This window comes from Littorina saxatilis, linkage group LG4 (assembly GCF_037325665.1).
Source record: "Littorina saxatilis isolate snail1 linkage group LG4, US_GU_Lsax_2.0, whole genome shotgun sequence".
In the NCBI taxonomy this organism is placed as follows: domain Eukaryota; kingdom Metazoa; phylum Mollusca; class Gastropoda; order Littorinimorpha; family Littorinidae; genus Littorina; species Littorina saxatilis.
The window spans coordinates 61,042,142-61,059,587 of NC_090248.1; the positions used below are offsets into that span (position 1 = coordinate 61,042,142).

At 41.6% G+C, this 17,446-nt stretch overlaps 1 protein-coding gene and 2 long non-coding RNA genes across 3 annotated transcripts; all 3 read right to left on the reverse strand.

Moving 5' to 3' along the window:
- Window positions 1-159: 159 nt before the first annotated feature.
- On the reverse strand, window positions 160-703 carry LOC138965265 (uncharacterized). The gene is made up of 2 exons (XR_011455388.1): window positions 526-703; window positions 160-469 (listed from the first exon to the last, which is right to left on the reverse strand). It is a non-coding gene; the product is annotated as an uncharacterized lncRNA (long non-coding RNA).
- A 9,116-nt stretch (window positions 704-9,819) lies between these two features.
- On the reverse strand, window positions 9,820-14,664 carry LOC138965676 (uncharacterized). The gene is made up of 2 exons (XM_070337852.1): window positions 10,432-14,664; window positions 9,820-10,248 (listed from the first exon to the last, which is right to left on the reverse strand). The coding sequence occupies exon 1, from the start codon at window positions 14,662-14,664 to the stop codon at window positions 10,972-10,974; it is 3,693 nt and encodes a 1,230-aa protein (XP_070193953.1). The 3' UTR covers window positions 9,820-10,248; window positions 10,432-10,971.
- A 970-nt stretch (window positions 14,665-15,634) lies between these two features.
- LOC138965266 (uncharacterized) lies at window positions 15,635-16,655 on the reverse strand. The gene is made up of 2 exons (XR_011455389.1): window positions 16,247-16,655; window positions 15,635-16,063 (listed from the first exon to the last, which is right to left on the reverse strand). It is a non-coding gene; the product is annotated as an uncharacterized lncRNA (long non-coding RNA).
- Window positions 16,656-17,446: the final 791 nt, after the last annotated feature.

Consider the following 17,446-nt stretch of genomic DNA (forward strand, 5'->3'; position numbering starts at 1 on the left):
TCGAACTCACGCTGACAGCGGCCAACTGAATACAAATCCAGCGCGCTACCAACTGAGCTATATCCCCGCCCTGGATCACATACCAACAAGCTGCAGTGTGTCTCCGCTCTGCGCTTGTTGCGAATGTTTTGCTGAATTAATGTTCTGGGGGCGTGGGAGTTTTTGCTGAATAGATTTTATTTTAATCCATGTCAAACTTCGACATTATTCAGCAAACAATTCCCACTCTGCATGGGAAGCAGCTGGGCTTTTGTGTGTGGGTATGTGTTCAAGTACAGGGATGGCCATTTTTCATGTAAACTCCTAAACTCGTCTGTGACTTGTCACATGATTCTTTCATTTCATTTTTCATTTTCATTACTTTATTGTCCCATCGCTGGGAAATTCGGGTCGCTTCCTCCCAGTGGAAAGCTAGCAGCAACGGAGTCGCGCTACCCAAGTGTCTGCGTGTTTAGGTGTATTCAGCCACCTGCAGAATGGTTAAAAACGACGTTAAACACCAAATAAATAAAGAAAGAAAGCCACCTGCACTTATGGCAGAATGACCAAGGTCTTTTACGTGCCATTGTGATGACACGGGGGTGGGACATGGCTTCCGTCTCTGGGTCTGCACATTAAGTTGACCCGTGTCCGTCCCGGCCCGAATTCGAACCTGCGACCTTTCGATCACAAGTCCAGTGCTCTACCAACTGAGCTACCGGGCCCCCAAAGAACAAACAAACATGGATGGAAGATCCAGATGAGGAGGATGTAAACAATTCATATTATGTTAGCGTGCCAATGTTGACGACGTTGTATGTACATTTGAAGATACTCTGTGTTTGACACATGTTGATCACGTCATTGAGTTAAAAAGACACCAAGACTGTTACGACAGCTAAATATTATCATTTCGATCTTGATTATGCATTTCTTGAATTTGTATGCAGTTGTATTGTTGTTGTAGATATGGTGTTCTTGTTGTCTTTTATGTCTGTTTAGAGAATAGTGATAGGTTACTCTGTTTTGTCTGTATCTGCTGTCACATCTTTTGGTCTGTTGGTTGACATTTTGGGACATGTTTCATTTGTTACTGCTGGAAACGAGATTTGCATAATGGTACATAATAACATTCGCTGTTGTATATATATTATATACAAGTCGTATATATATATAGATACCCTTGTTTAGAAAAGGATCAGGTGATCTATTTACATAGTTTTGTTCCGTTTCCATCATATGTTACTGTTGGGTTTAACTCGGAAGGTACGTCATCCGGCATTGTAATAATTATACAGTAAACTGCTTACTCTCCTTCATAGTCACATGTTTTTCTTGCTCCCAAAACAGAGCGATAACGCGCCAAGTCCTCTCTTGTTTGTGTGTTTGTTTGTTCTTTGGTGTTGATGGATGCATACAAAAGCTTGGAATGAGTATTTTTATGCAGCTCGAAGAATCATTCAGTATAGAAATTCGTGCGTAAATATTACAAGATAACAGAACACTCTCTATCTCATCCCACACTCAATACTCAAGCAAAGTCACCCACTACTCACAGGTTGTGACCGTGTTGATGTTTGTATTATTGGGAATACAACCGTTGTGATCGAGTTTCCTTGAGTTCGGTGGGTCAAAATGTAGACGTCGTACGTTATCCCCGCTCTGAGTACCCAGCACAGATGATGGTAAGCAAAAACATGTTCTCATATCCAGTTTTATGTAGTGTCCTCATTGGGCTATGAAATAGGTAAAACTATTGTTGTATATGGGTTACTATGATGTCTTTTTCTTTCTTTTCGCCCGTGAAGTATTCTTCGCCTTTCTCTGGTATGGATCAGGTTTTAATGGAGGTGCAAGTCTTTTGAGGGCAATTTCCGGGTGCGTAACGTCTTCGTATCAATGATGCTCAGAGTGAAGAAACACTGTTGAAACTGAACAGATATATTCTCATACAGCAGCGGTATAGTTTCATTGTCGAAGGAGGTTGTTGTCACATTGGATTATCTTCAACCCCCCTACCTCCTCCTCCTCCTCCCTCGCCCCTCGCCTCCCCCCCCCCCCCCCCCTTCCTCATTTTTCTGGCAAGAAAAAGATGACAAAAACGTTTTGACTCGTTTTCAGCAGGCGCCATTGACTGTACGGGAAAATTGAGTTTGCTCAATCACAAAGCGAGCTGTAACGTCTAGCGAGATGAGTGGAGTAGACCAGTTTACTGATGTACAGTAGCTGTTAACGTCTAGCGAGATGAGTGGAGTAGACCAGTTTACTGATGCACAGTAGCTGTTAACGTCTAGCGAGATGAGTGGAGTAGACCAGTTTACTGATGCACAGTAGCTGTTAACGTCTAGCGAGATGAGTGGAGTAGACCAGTTTACCGATGCACAGTAGCTGTTAACGTCTAGCGAGATGAGTGGAGTAGACCAGTTTACCGATGCACAGTAGCTGTTAACGTCTAGCGAGATGAGTGGAGTAGACCAGTTTACCTATGCACAGTAGCTGTTAACGTCTAGCGAGATGAGTGGAGTAGACCAGTTTACCGATGCACAGTGGTTGTAGCGAGATGAGTGGAGTAGACCAGTTTACTAGTGCACAGTACTTGCTGACACCTTCTGTAACCATCAGTTCCAACTTCGTAGACGTAAGACGTTTGTTTCTTAGTCTGGTAAGGAAGGGGGAGAGGGCCTTACGTTTATTCTTGGGGATGGGTAGGGGGTGGTTTGAGGGTGTTCTTGCTTGTTGGTTAAGTACCTTTGTTAAAACACTTCGCCTGGGACTTTGTTATCAGTTTGACACGATTTGTTTTCCAGTTGCTGCTGTAAAACAGACACAGTTCACGAATCACGTTTCAGCTATAAACGCATTCACAAGGACAGTTTTTAATTGTGAAATTATTTTGTGTACCTCTGATTGCGTACTTTGGACTCCAAATGTCGTCGTGGACATTTTATCTGTGTAAAATCGTTCAGCCGAAGGTAAACATAAAGCGTAGATATAGGGGATCGTTTGGTAGTATAAGGTTAAACGTCTAAGTCCAAGATTATATTTGGACAAGGACAATTATGCTTAGCACCATTTTAAAGGTTTAGCACCATAAACATGCGAGGAATTAATTTGGTTGCGAGCAGGTTATGGTTCAGCAGTGTGATTAAAGAAAGATTGTAAAAAGTAGACGACGGGTAGAGAAAGGTTTTGCATACTCAAAACGCTGGCTCTGTCGGGGTCTGGAAACAACGAACCACTCCCAAGTTAAGAATAAGACCCTCTATTTTTGTCAGCCTGGATTCGGAGACTTCTCGTAAAACTCATTTAAGGCAAAACGTCATCATCATAACTAACGGTCTGTATCTGTAGAATGTTTCCCTGCTTTTAGTAACCACAACGCCAGAGATGAAAACATCACAAACAATTTTGTTTTTGTTTGTTTGTTTGTTTGTTTGTTTGTTTGTTAGAGAGAACCATGCTTAAAAAACTGAGCATAACACCAGTATCTGCTGCACTTTTAGTGACTTCTGAAACGGCGGGTGGTGCGGAAAGGCTTTCTGTATGTGTTAACAGCCTCTCTGGGCACAAAGATACGAAGAAAGGGAAGGGAATTTTTTCTTGATTTGTTTTTCATTGGGCTGGGGAGGGTGGCGGCTTAAATGGAGTAAAACTGAGGCCAAACTTTGTGTCAATGTCGAGGCAGTTGCTATTGCTCGTTTGGTGATGTAATTATTAACCTCCAATATGTTCGCACAGAACAATATAGGCTCATACAACTTACCATTGATTTCTGTTCAAATTGTGATCCAGTCATTTTGTTTAAATGGTCTTCTTTTAAAAGGGCATGTGCAATGTTGTGAATAACTTTTAATTGACATGTTTTGTGTCAAATAAATAGTATTTTTACGCACAGTTCTGTGCTCATATGGAAGAGTGTTTTCAGAATTGAACCATTTACTGCGCGAGGTAATGTCACATGCATGGTATGTTTCATTGACTTGACGTCTACGTGTAATCATGTGCCATGCTTCACATAAAAAGCAACTAAGATTGGTTTATGGAACGTCAAATTATTTGTGAAACCTTGTTCTATTGATCTTTGAAGCGGAATTACAAGATGCACAACGGAATAACAACCATGGTGAAAAAATGAACGTTTAGCCTCAAAGCTTTCGGTTCCAACCATGGCAAGACGCAAGATATTGAACATTTGGCCAATAATTTAAGGTTCCATAAACTAATCTTACTTGTTTTGGGTTATTGACTTTGAAATGTTAGCTGTGAATTTGTTTCGGATTTGTACATGTTACGCATCTTCTCAAGCTACTTTGGGCTAAAGTATCTGTCGTTTTTGTGTTTTGATTTGTCACAAAGTGAAAATGTGCTGAAAGAGAGAGAGAGAGAAGGAGAGAGAAGGAGAGAGAAAGAGAGAGTGTGTGTGTGTGTGTGTGTGTGTGTGTGTGTGTGTGTGTGTGTGTGTGTGTGTGTGTGTGTGTGAGTGAGTGTGTGTGTGTGTAGTGAGAGAGAGAGAGAGAGAGAATAACTTTAGATGAGCGTCAATAAAGAGTGAACAGAGGGGAGAGAGAGAGAGAAAGAAAAAAAAGTACTTCAAGTCTCCTCACCCGTGTTTCAATGTGCCGTAGTTGGATTAGTCGGCTTCCCTTTTCATTTCGTCAGAAGGGAATGCTATGTGCATGTATGCCAGTTTAAGTGTTCCCGGCGCCCCTGGGCGATGATGTCCTGTATTGCCTGGTCAGGCCCAGGTGCGCTCTGACTAATTATATCAGTCAATAAACAATTTTCGTTTAACCAAGAAAAAATTGCTTCTTGATGAATACGAAGGGGTCGTTTTGACTGAGGATTGACCGACTGAGTACCTAATTCAGTAGGTAATGCATTTCTTTCTCTTTTCTGTTTATCAAGTTGTTTGTCATATTATCCTGAGGCATTTACGGATCCTGTTCATTTCTTACTCATTGATGTTTTGCTAATTCTTGCTTTTCTTATCGGTACACATTTGTTAATTATGTGGATGTATTTTTTAATATTCATGTTGATTTAAGGACAAGTATCTTTCGACGTCATTAATGTGACGGAAAGAACGAAGGCTTGATTCTACGAATTAGAAAACAAGAATGGTGTGTTATTTGAACGTTTCATTCATGACAAAACAAAATGTTACATTCACTGCAGTTTGACCTAGCGGTTTTTTAAGAGGACAGACAGACAAACACCAATGATACAGATAATAAACTTATTCGTGTCTGTCTGTCTGTACACTTTAAAAACCGCTTGGTCGAAGTACAGTATCTACAGTGAATGTTACGTTTTATGTTGTCCTAAATTCAACGTTCCAATGACATACTATTCTTGATTTTTTTTTCTGAATTTTGGAAAGTTGGCAGTCCATCTGTTTTTTTTATTTTTTGCTTCTACGAATTTCTCCACAACAAGTAGCAGTATTTGATTTACCAAGTAGTTGCCTGTTAAACAAATGTGGTTCAGATTTGTTACGTGCGCTTTTGATTTTGAGGCGAGCAATTGAATGCTGAAGGTTTTGTTTTGTTACGTAGAATACGGGTCACCTATTCGATTACTTTTCGACAAATTAACAAAACGTTTTTCGTTTCTTGACCCTTTAAAAAAAAAAAAAAAAGTCTATCTGAAATGAATGTTTAAACCTTTCCAGTAAAACCGTAATGTTCTACAATTTGTTGCGCGTCCATGTTCTTTCTATAATATGACTGCGGTTACGGTCTTTATTCCCTAAGTATCATGGCAAGTTTTGACTGGTCTCCAGTTCAAGTTGCACGTGCGGCACCACAAAACACCACAGTACAGGCTTTCACAAAGGTTCACAGCAGCCCTCCGCTTGGACACACACCAGCAACCACCAGTCACTGCGTTCCTTGCACAGTGGACATTTTGACGAAATAATTTCGTATGTCAGGGTTAAGGTGCACGAAGAGAAACTGGGTGCCACCCATCTGGGTGGGAGCCAGCCACGGGGTCTGATTAGTTCCAATCACACTACAAATCTTTTCAACAAAACAAAACAATGGAACCACAGTCAATGTAAACGTACTGTTTTGTCATAAATTAAGCGTTCCTGTAACGTATATGCCTTGATTTTATGTCCGTGTGATAAAATAATTTATCAAAAAGTTCCATTAATCGCAGGAAGAAGCTGGACTGCAGGGCTGAGACGCACGAAGCGAAACTGGGTGCCACCCAACTTTGTGGGAGCCAGCCACGAGTCCTGATTGGTTGAAATTGAGATTTGTTGTGATTTCAACTCATCAGACCCCGGGTGGCACCCAGCTTCGCGTCGAGTATCTCAATCCTGACTTCTTGGTATGTGTAACAGTAGAAGCGTGCATTTCTCCCATGTAAAGCCCTGCGCAGAGAGAGACGGTGTATTTTATTGCTCCAGAGAGAAGTGAAACATTGAAAACTGCCTGGACATTTTCGGTCAAGAATGCCTCGTTTAACAAACAAAAAACGTTGTTCTTCCTCATTTTTGTATTGTTTTAAGTGTGTTTTGGTTTTGTTTTGTTTTAAAGGCTCACATATTGAGAGATGCATGACGTCTTTTCTCACTTTGTGCGAGGTTTCGTTGCTTCATGCAATCTTATTTTTCTGAAAAACAGTCAGAACAATGTTTTTGTGCATGTTGCGAAACGCTTGACTACATTTGCAATTGAAGATTGATCGTTTACCTTTCGTGATGAAAAGGGACATTTGATGTCATTGTTTCTAGGTGAGCATTCCAACTCATGATGATTTCATTGTGCGTACATTGTCTGTTTAGTTCCAATGTCCCATTCCTTCTTGTTGGCTGGTCACACGAATAAACCTTCTTCTTACATGAACCTGGAGTGATTTGTGTATGGGTGTGTGAGGGTGTTGGGTTTGCGTGGGAGAGTTAGAGAGACAGAGAGAGACAGAGAGAGAGAGATTATGTGTGTGTGTGTGTGTCGGTGTGTGTGTGTGCGTACGTGCGTGCGTGTGAGTGTCTTTTATTTGATGTGTGTCTTTTAATGTGTTGTGCATGTCCGTGTATGTAAGTTGTAGCATGCGAAAACACACACACACACACACACACACACACACACACACACACACACACACACACACACACACACACACACACTCAGTATAAAACTTATTGTTGCTCTCTCTCTCTCTCTCTCTCTCTCTCTCTCTCTCTCTCTCTCTCTCTCTCTCTCTCTCTCTCTCTCTCTAATCAAAAGCTGTTTTGGCCAAGCTCCCCCCCCCCCCCCCGTTCCCAGACAGGAAGGGCAAACCCTCTGGCTTTATGCACGGTCATGAGCAGATCGTTTGCTGGTGACGGAAGTGCTTAATCTTTCACTTCCGGTGTCGCTGACAGTGATACAGCGGCGTGATCACGTGACCGCGGAAAACAATGACAAAGTAGATGCTGCGAGGAAAGCACAGGCGTAAATGTGGGGTTTTTTTTAATCCAAGATTTCTTGTTGATGGATTTTTGTGGTTAAAGCCTAAGAGTGGTGAGGTGGGGAAGGAAGTTTTCTGCTTTTCAAACTGTGGAAAGGAATAACTGATTAAAAAAAAATAACGTTACAGATAACAATGGAAGACACTTCTTCTTCTTCTTCTTCTTCTTCTTCTTCTTCTTCTTCTTCTTCTTCTTCCTCTTCTTCTTCTTCTTCTTCTTCTTCTTCTTCTTCTTCTTCTTCTTCTTCTTCTTCTTCTTCTTCTTCTTCTTTCTTTGTTGTTGTTGTTGTTGTTGTTGTTGTTGTTGTTGTTGTTGTTGTTGTTGTTGTTGTTGTTGTTGTTGTTGTTGTTGTTGTTGAACATTTCTAAGAACATATTCATTTTAAAACACATGAATGATAAAGACTATGGGTAAGAGTTTTCCAAGCTAATCATAACGATACGAAAGAACACGCATGCCATTACAATACACACCTACACAACACAATAATACAATACAATGCAAGGCAAATAAAGTGCAACAGTTCGAATGCAAAACTCTTCGTTGCGATTAATCCTCTTTACCCAAATATAACAGTTTTAACAACTGCTTATTATTCATTATAAAGAGTTGCAGCTGATGTTATATAAATAGTCCCGTCAAACAATACAACACAGTCATCCTCACCCAATAATGTGTATCCCAAGTCTGTATCAAATCACAACACCAGAGGAAAATGCTCTTTTTATATTTAGTCAAGTTTTGACTAAATATTTTAACATCGAGGGGGAATCGAAACGAGGGTCGTGGTGTATGTGCGTGTGTGTGTGCGTGTGTGTGTCTGTGTGTGTGTGTGTGTGTGTAGAGCGATTCAGACTAAACTACTGGACCGATCTTTATGAAATTTGACATGAGAGTTCCTGGGTATGAAATCCCCGAACGTTTTTTTCATTTTTTTGATAAATGTCTTTGATGACGTCATATCCGGCTTTTCGTGAAAGTTGAGGCGGCACTGTCACGCCCTCATTTTTCAACCAAATTGGTTGAAATTTTGGTCAAGTACTCTTCGACGACGCCCGGGGTTCGGTATTGCATTTCAGCTTGGTGGCTTACAAATTAATTAATGACTTTGGTCATTAAAAATCGGAAAATTGTAAAAAAAAATAAAAATTTATAAAACGATCCAAATTTACGTTTATCTTATTCTCCATCATTTGCTGATTCCAAAAACATATAAATATGTTATATTCGGATTAAAAACAAGCTCTGAAAATTAAATATATAAAAATTATTATCAAAATTTTTTTTTCGAAATCAATTTAAAAACACTTTCATCTTATTCCTTGTCGGTTCCTGATTCCAAAAATATATAGATATGATATGTTTGGATTAAAAACACGCTCAGAAAGTTAAAACGAAGAGAGGTACAGAAAAGCGTGCTATCCTTCTCAGCGCAACGAATACCCCGCTCTTCTTGTCAATTCCACGTGCACTGCCTTTGCCACGGGCGGTGGAGTGACGATGCTACGAGTATACGGTCTTGCTGCGTTGCGTTGCGTTCAGTTTCATTCTGTGAGTTCGACAGCTACTTGACTAAATATTGTATTTTCGCCTTACGCGACTTGTTTTTACATTTAGTCATTTTTAACATAGAGGGGGAATCGAGACGAGGGTCGTGGTGTATGTGTGTGTGTGTGTGTGTGTGTGTGTGTGTGTGTGTGTGTGTGTGTGTGTGTGTGTGTGTGTGTGTGTGTGTGTGTGTGTGTGTGTGTGTGTGTGTGTGTGTGTGTGTGTGTGTGCGTGTGTGCGTGTGTGTGTGTAGAGCGATTCAGAGTAAACTACTGGACCGATCTTTATGAAATTTGACATGAGAGTTCCTGGGTATGATATCCCCGGAAGCTTTTTTTCATTTTTTCGATAAATGTCTTTGATGACGTCATATCCGGCTTTTTGTAAAAGTTGAGGCGGCACTGTCACACCCTCATTTTTCAATCAAATTGATTGAAAGTTTGGCCAAGCAATCTTCGACGCAGGCCTGACTTCGGTATTGCATTTCAGCTTGGTGGCTTAAAAATTAATTAATGACTTTGGTCATTAAAAATCTGAAAATTGTAAACGATCCAAATTTACGTTCATCTTATTCTTCATCATTTTCTGATTCCAAAAACATATAAATATGTTATAATTGGATTAAAAACAAGCTCTGAAAATTAAAAAAATTAAAAATTATGATCAAAATCAAATTTTCGAAATCAATTTAAAAACACTTTCATCTTATTCCTTGTCGGTTCCTGATTCCAAAAACATATAGATATGATATTTTTGGATTAAAAACACGCTCAGAAAGTGTGACGTCTGCTTCTCGTTCTAGGGCTGATCAGTGTTTAACAGAGACAAGTGCAAAGAAGTAATAAGAAATTTAATAATTCTGTACTTTCAAAAACATGCACGTGATCATTCTTGCAGACATCAATCCCTTTCTCTTAGAACCTTCAAATGAAAGTTTTATAGATTATGATTTCTCTGGTGTGATTTCACACACACGTAACAACATTGTCTTTCTTCTTCTTGTTGCGTCGACGTTTAGCATCGAAGAGCGGAACGTACTTCTTCTCGTTGAAAATGTATTTCGGTTTACACAAATGAAGACGTGATGGTGTGTTAATGTTCACAAAATATAAAGCAGTCTACTCATCATGATAAACTCGATCTGGGTGACACTTGGGGACGTTGGTGGTTCCTTCCGTGGTTACCGCTGACGTTGCCCTTCCCACAGTGTTCACACGACATCATTTACACAAGCATTGTACACCCCTGTACACTTGCACCTTCTGCAACACACACGTGCAATATCTGTTATTATCAAGTATGATTTCCATCGATATCATTCCATTTGTTTCTCTAAAACAAACACAGAAACAAGAGTTCACAGACTGACACAAACACATGGAAAATGAACAATACCTGTGTTTTCCTGTGAATCAATAATGTTAAAATGTATTAGCGTGTTTTACCTGCGGTTAGTGGACCTTTGGAGATCGCAAAAATGTGGAAATCCGTCCACGGAAGGTGAAACATATGCTAGTGCAATCTACGTGGCTTCGTTGATTGCTGCCATCTTGGAGTCAATGAAACGGTCAGAGCATTGCATCCTAGCAACCTCAACTGAATATATGTACAGTTCATATTCACGAATTAATACCAATGCACGCTGTTTCCTTTTGTTCTCTTCGTTTAAATTTCTTTCCATGCAGATAAACAAATTCTTACCTTGTACTAGTTTTGGACTAATGGCGCGAGCGTTGACGTCATATGCATACAGTGTCGTCATGACGTAGTCTCGGTCATTTAACCTCGTTTTGTGTACGCAACTAGTGAAGTCTCGATTAATATGAGAGAGGGAGTCGATACACGAATTCCATTCGTCACATAACCCCATGGATCAAGATAATTATCCTATCGCAAGTAGATAATTATTCATCGTACGACGCTCTGCTCATATAATCTGTACCGTGGTTGTCCTTGTCTCTATCTTTCTCCTCTATTGGGATCGCTCAATATCCTTTCGTCAAGTCTAGCTTTGAAAAGTATTTCGCTTTTCCTAAACTTTGAAACAGATTGTCGACATCGGTGATGGGTTCAGCGTCGAACACTATCACGTTGTTCAGAGCTCTCAGATCAGAACAGAAACGGTACTTTCCGTCCTTCTTCTTTATCAGGACGATGGGAGAGTTGTATGGAGAGTTTGCAGGTTCGATGACATGCAACTTCAGCATTTCTTCAATTTCTTTTTCGACAGTTTCTACCATGGCGTGAGGTATGGGTCTGGGTTTCACAAAGACTGGTTTCTTCTCTGTCACTTCAATGGAACATTTTTCCAGGTTCGTCGTCTTTGGAACATCTGTTAGGAACTCTTCAAATTCTTCACAGATCATCTTCGCCTCTTTGACCTTTGCCTCGTCCAATTTCTCGTCGAAATGGTTGTTCTTCACATTTTCGGTTCTTTGAGTTTCTAGGAGGGGTAACATCTTCTGAGTGTCATACTTGAAAATGTCATCGTCCATCGTGTTGTCCTCTTCCATGACAACAGCCACGACCTCTTCTCCTCCGTCTTCTTCATCACTTTCTTCTTCGTTTGAAGCAGGAACACTCGCTTGGGCAGATGAACTGGGATTGGGAGTGGCGGAACTCAATTCCCGTTCTTGGTACTCCTTGATGAGGTTGATGTGGTAGATTCGTGTTCTTCTGCCAACTTGGATCTTGTAGTCGAATTCATTCAACTTTTCCACAACCTTGTAGGGACCTGACCATGTAAGTTCCAGCTTGTTGTTCTTCACAGGGCGTAGAAGTAGAACCCGTTTTCCGACTTCTATCGTCCTTGGTTTCGTTTTCTTGTTGAAGAAATGGGCTTGCTTGCTGGCCGCTTTCTTCAGGTTCTCACGTGCCACGTTGCACGTTTCTTCTATTCTGTTCCTGAGGTTGACTACATATTCCGCTGTAGTCTTCTGCTCCCCTGAGATTTCTTCTTCGGTCCATGTTTGGCGCAGCACTTGCATGGGTCCTTTGACAGATCTCCCATACAGCAGCTCAAACGGCGAAAATCCCATGCTTTCTTGTGGGGCTTCTCTGTATGCGAACAGGAGGGCGGGGATAAACGTGTCCCATTCCCTCGGTTGATCGATCGCTAACTTTTTCAGCATGCTCTTCAGTGTGGAGTTGAACCTTTCGACCAAACCATTCGCTTGAGGGTGAAACGGTGCAGTCATATGGTGTTTGATGCTGAGAAAGTCGTTCACTTCTTTCATCAGGTGGCTGGTGAACTGTGTGCCTTGGTCCGTTATCACTTCATCTGGGATTCCCAATCTAGTCCACATCTCCCAGAGAGCTTCAGCTACGGTGTCTGCTTGGATGTTTTTCAGGGCTACGGCTTCGGGGTATCGGGTAGCGTAGTCAACAGATACCAAGATGTATTGTTTCTTGCTCTCCGACATAGGTTTGACCGGGCCGATGATATCCACCGCAACTCTCTTGAAAACTGAACTGATGGGTGGCATCCTTCCCAGAGGGACTTTCTTTGTCTGACTTTTCGGCGCAGTTCTTTGGCATGTGTCACAGGACAAGCAATACCTACGAATGTCTCCTGCACACCCTGGCCACCAGAATTCTGCTCTAATTCTGTCAGATGTTTTTCTTTGACCTAAGTGTCCTGCCATGGGGTGATCGTGACCAAATGAAAGAACTTTGTTCCTGAGTTTCTTCGGAACGATTACTAGTGAACGGTCGTTTCCGTGGCGATCTTTCGTTGTTCTATACAGGATTTCTTTCTTGTATGAATACCGTATCCCATTGATCCCTTCTGGAGAGTTGGCAAATTGCCTGATGGTCTTCAACGTAGGGTCACTTGCCTGTTCTCTCTTCAGATCAGCTGGCGAATACAGTCTTTCTTCTTCCTTGACTCCCTGTTTGTGGCTGCAGCTTGGTTTCTGGGCGTCCTCTGTCGCTTGTGCTCTCGTGGTAACAGCAGCTGCTGTCCCAGGGTACCATGCTGGGTCTCGAACAGGATATGTGGGAGTCAATTTCTTCTCTTTACCTAGTCCATACCATTTACCTATGAGGACAGGGTAAATTGGGTCGTCCATCACCGTTACTTCTGTCTCGGAGTCAAAGTAGGGTGAATCGATGTGCACCACGGCGGTGTGGTACATCTTCTTGGAGTCTTTCTCTGCCAGAGTAGTCTCCTTCATTTTCGCTGAATATGCCTCCTTTGGCACAAACTTTTTGCTGACAATGATACCAGTACATCCAGTGTCTCTCAAAGCGTTGACAATTGTTCCATTCAGCTTCACTGGTACCACTTCGGCACATTTCTTTTCCTTGCAATTTCCGCAAAGTTTTTCTAAGAGGATCGGTGTCTCAAGTGTATCTTTCTTCGATGAAACTGCACCTGCTGTGTCTCTTTTGTTTGGACAAAAACGAGAGACATGCCCTTGCAATTTACAAATGAAACAACATCCAGATGCTCGCAGTTTCTCTCTCTCGGCGTCACTCAACTTTGCCTTTAGAGTTTGATTTGCGGGTTTTGTTGATGGAGCAGCTATTCTTGTTTCTTCTTGGGGAGAACGACGTTTTTCAGGCTTGACGTACGTCGATGAAGTTTTGACGTTCGATCTAGATTGTTGATATGTGTTGGCTATCATCCCAATCTCTTTGGCGCTCTTAGGGTCTCTATCCCTAATGTGAACGGCGAGGTCAGGAGGAAGGGTGTCCAACACCTGCTCACGGACCAACAAATCTTTGAGATCTTTTACATCTTGGTCGCATTCTGCTAATTCCACCCACTTGTCTAGATACCGTTCTAGCTTCGTGATGTGCTCTTTATACGTGTCAGTGGCGCTTTTCTTGGTTTGGCGAAACTTCTTTCTATAATCTTCGCTAGTGAGTTGGAAGCCCTCATACAAAGCGTGTTTGAGAGTGTCGTAGTCATTAGCGTCTTCCTCGTTCAGCTTTGAGAAGATGACTCTCGCCTTACCCTTCAGAAAGTACACTACACGTGAAGCTTTTGCTGCATCACTCAGGTTACAGTCTCGAGCATAATGCTCGAACTGATGGAACCAGCTCTCGATGTCATCACGGTCGTCTAGAAAAGGAATCTTGGGCTTGAAACCATCATCTTCGCGAATACGTCCTGGCGAGTTGTTGTTCCTGTTGCCCTCTTGGTTGGCGTTCTGGATTTTCAACTGTTCCAGTTGGAATTGTCGTTCAGCGTCACGTTCTAGCCGTAGTCGTTCAGCGTCACGTTCTTGTCGTTCAGCATCTCGTTCTCGTTCTTCGCTATCAAGAGTTTGTTGCTTCTCTTTCTGATCAAGAACAAATGCACGCAACTCGGCTCCTTCTAACCCCAACAACTGTCCTTCGGCCAATAGCTGTCTAGTCAACTCTAGCGGATCTACACTTGTGGACTGAGACATATTTACAGGTGACACGTCCGTGCACGCCTGTGGATCAACCTCTTCTTCGTTACGGTTGCTGTCAACTTGAAGAGAGAGATGAACACTCTCTTCTTCGTCAGCAGGGACTGGTAACGAATCTATCACCTCTTCCCGATCGTTACCGGCAGTAAGGTTTTTTCTTCCCTTCTTATTTGCGGTCACTATGGGGAGAGATTTGTCGGCCGGCTGTTTCCGTGCCAACTGGGCTGCGATGGTGGACTTTCTAAAATTATGAGCTGGGGAACTGTCGTCACTCATAAGTCACCTCGCGTATTATTCCAAAACGTACAAAATGTATGTTGCTCAAACACCGTCGAGCTACTAAATTTCGGATCAAATTACAAAAAGAAACAGTCGGGCGGCGCCTTCGTGCACAAAATGCAAGTCCTAGTTTAGCTCTACTTCTACTGTACTTTGAAATAATTCTTCAACGTATGTTACGTTACGTTTCCACACAACCACCCAAAGAGTTATGTTTCCACGTTCTATCGTGAGTCAGTTTACTTCTATCTACCAACGAGAACTTACACTGTAAACTTTATTTGACTCTTTCTGGCGAAAAGATCAATCTTTCACTCGATCGAACGTTGAATATACAAGATGTATCAAATCAACTGTCAATTCGCATCATTTACTGTGTAGATTAATTTACAGCCACTTCTACAGCAAGTAAATACGACTGATATCCACAAGTCGATTATATAGGGCTTCACAGGGAAATACAGGTATTAAATCCTTACCTCTTAGGTACCTGACTCCCACCAACCTCCCGCGTAATTTAGAACAAACTAAGGGGAATGATGGTTCCGATAGTACGTGCAAGAATACTATCACACTGATGAATTGGAACACCACAAATAAAATTGGGAGCTAACAAATCAAAAGTGGTCTCGCTAAATATTGATTTTTTAACGTGTCGTTTCAGCTGACAACACTTCCAGTTTTTATTTTACCGTGTGATAGGGCACACGTTGAGTTATAGATCTGTGATAAGTAATATAACTAAAGGTAAATAAATAAAATTATATGATGAGACGATGGCGATGAAGTACGAACATTTACAATACAAATCGACATGCAAGAAACCTACAGCAATTTTGAAACGAGAAAAATTTGGAACGGCTGGATCGAAAGTAAAACGTTGATTCAATATCCCGGAACTCGAGCCCCCATTGTGACGTCTGTTTCTCGTTCTAGGGCTGATCAGTGTTTAACATAGACAAGTGCAAAGAAGTAATAAGAAATTTAATAATTCTGTACTTTCAAAAACATGCACGTGATCATTCTTGCAGACATCAATCCCTTTCTCTTAGAACCTTCAAATGAAAGTTTTATAGATTATGATTTCTCTGGTGTGATTTCACACACACGTAACAACATTGTCTTTCTTCTTCTTGTTGCGTCGACGTTTAGCATCGAAGAGCGGAACGTACTTCTTCTCGTTGAAAATGTATTTCGGTTTACACAAATGAAGACGTGATGGTGTGTTAATGTTCACAAAATATAAAGCAGTCTACTCATCATGATAAACTCGATCTGGGTGACACTTGGGGACGTTGGTGGTTCCTTCCGTGGTTACCGCTGACGTTGCCCTTCCCACAGTGTTCACACGACATCATTTACACAAGCATTGTACACCCCTGTACACTTGCACCTTCTGCAACACACACGTGCAATATCTGTTATTATCAAGTATGATTTCCATCGATATCATTCCATTTGTTTCTCTAAAACAAACACAGAAACAAGAGTTCACAGACTGACACAAACACATGGAAAATGAACAATACCTGTGTTTTCCTGTGAATCAATAATGTTAAAATGTATTAGCGTGTTTTACCTGCGGTTAGTGGACCTTTGGAGATCGCAAAAATGTGGAAATCCGTCCACGGAAGGTGAAACATATGCTAGTGCAATCTACGTGGCTTCGTTGATTGCTGCCATCTTGGAGTCAATGAAACGGTCAGAGCATTGCATCCTAGCAACCTCAACTGAATATATGTACAGTTCATATTCACGAATTAATACCAATGCACGCTGTTTCCTTTTGTTCTCTTCGTTTAAATTTCTTTCCATGCAGATAAACAAATTCTTACCTTGTACTAGTTTTGGACTAATGGCGCGAGCGTTGACGTCATATGCATACAGTGTCGTCATGACGTAGTCTCGGTCATTTAACCTCGTTTTGTGTACGCAACTAGTGAAGTCTCGATTAATATGAGAGAGGGAGTCGATACACGAATTCCATTCGTCACAGAAAGTTAAAACGAAGAGAGGTACAGTAAAGCGTGCTACTGAAGCACAGCGCAACCGCTACCGCGCCAAACAGGCTCGTCACTTTCACTGCCTTTTGCACTAGCGGCGGACTACGTTCAATTTCATTCTGTGAGTTCCACAGCTTGACTAAATGTAGTAATTTCGCCTTACGCGACTTGTTTAAATTTACAAAACTTTCGCATGATCCGAGCTTAATCTTCACGAAGTCCCCCAACCCCGGCATTCGGTCTTGCAAAAGCTCTACCCTTCCCGAGGCCATTCCAGCATACGGCCGGTGTAACACGAGAAAATTACTCCCACGAGATTTTTTACTCCGGAGTCAAAATTTCGTACGAACATTTTACTCCCTTTACGAAAAATCTACTCCCCCATAACACGAAACAAATTACTTCCAACGACAGGTGTGTTCCGTGTCAATATTTCGGTGGAAAATGTTACTCCCCTGACGTATAAATAACGAATAAAGTATTCCACCTTAACACGAGCAATTTACTGCCCACGCCAGGTGTACGCAACTTTTTACTCCCCTGTCCCCTGTTAGTCTTGGTGGTGCAAGGGGTGGAGGGAGGGTAGCGCGACATTTGTTTGCGCGAGATCACATATTGGCATTATCCCATTTTCGCGTTCGAGATTTTTAATGGAAGTAAAAATTTGGGGGGTAAAAATGTCTTGGAGGGAGTCATTTGTTCGTACCTTGGGGCGTTCTTTTCTCGTACGAAAGGTGTACTAGGAGAAAGAATTTCGTACGAAATTTTTACTCCGG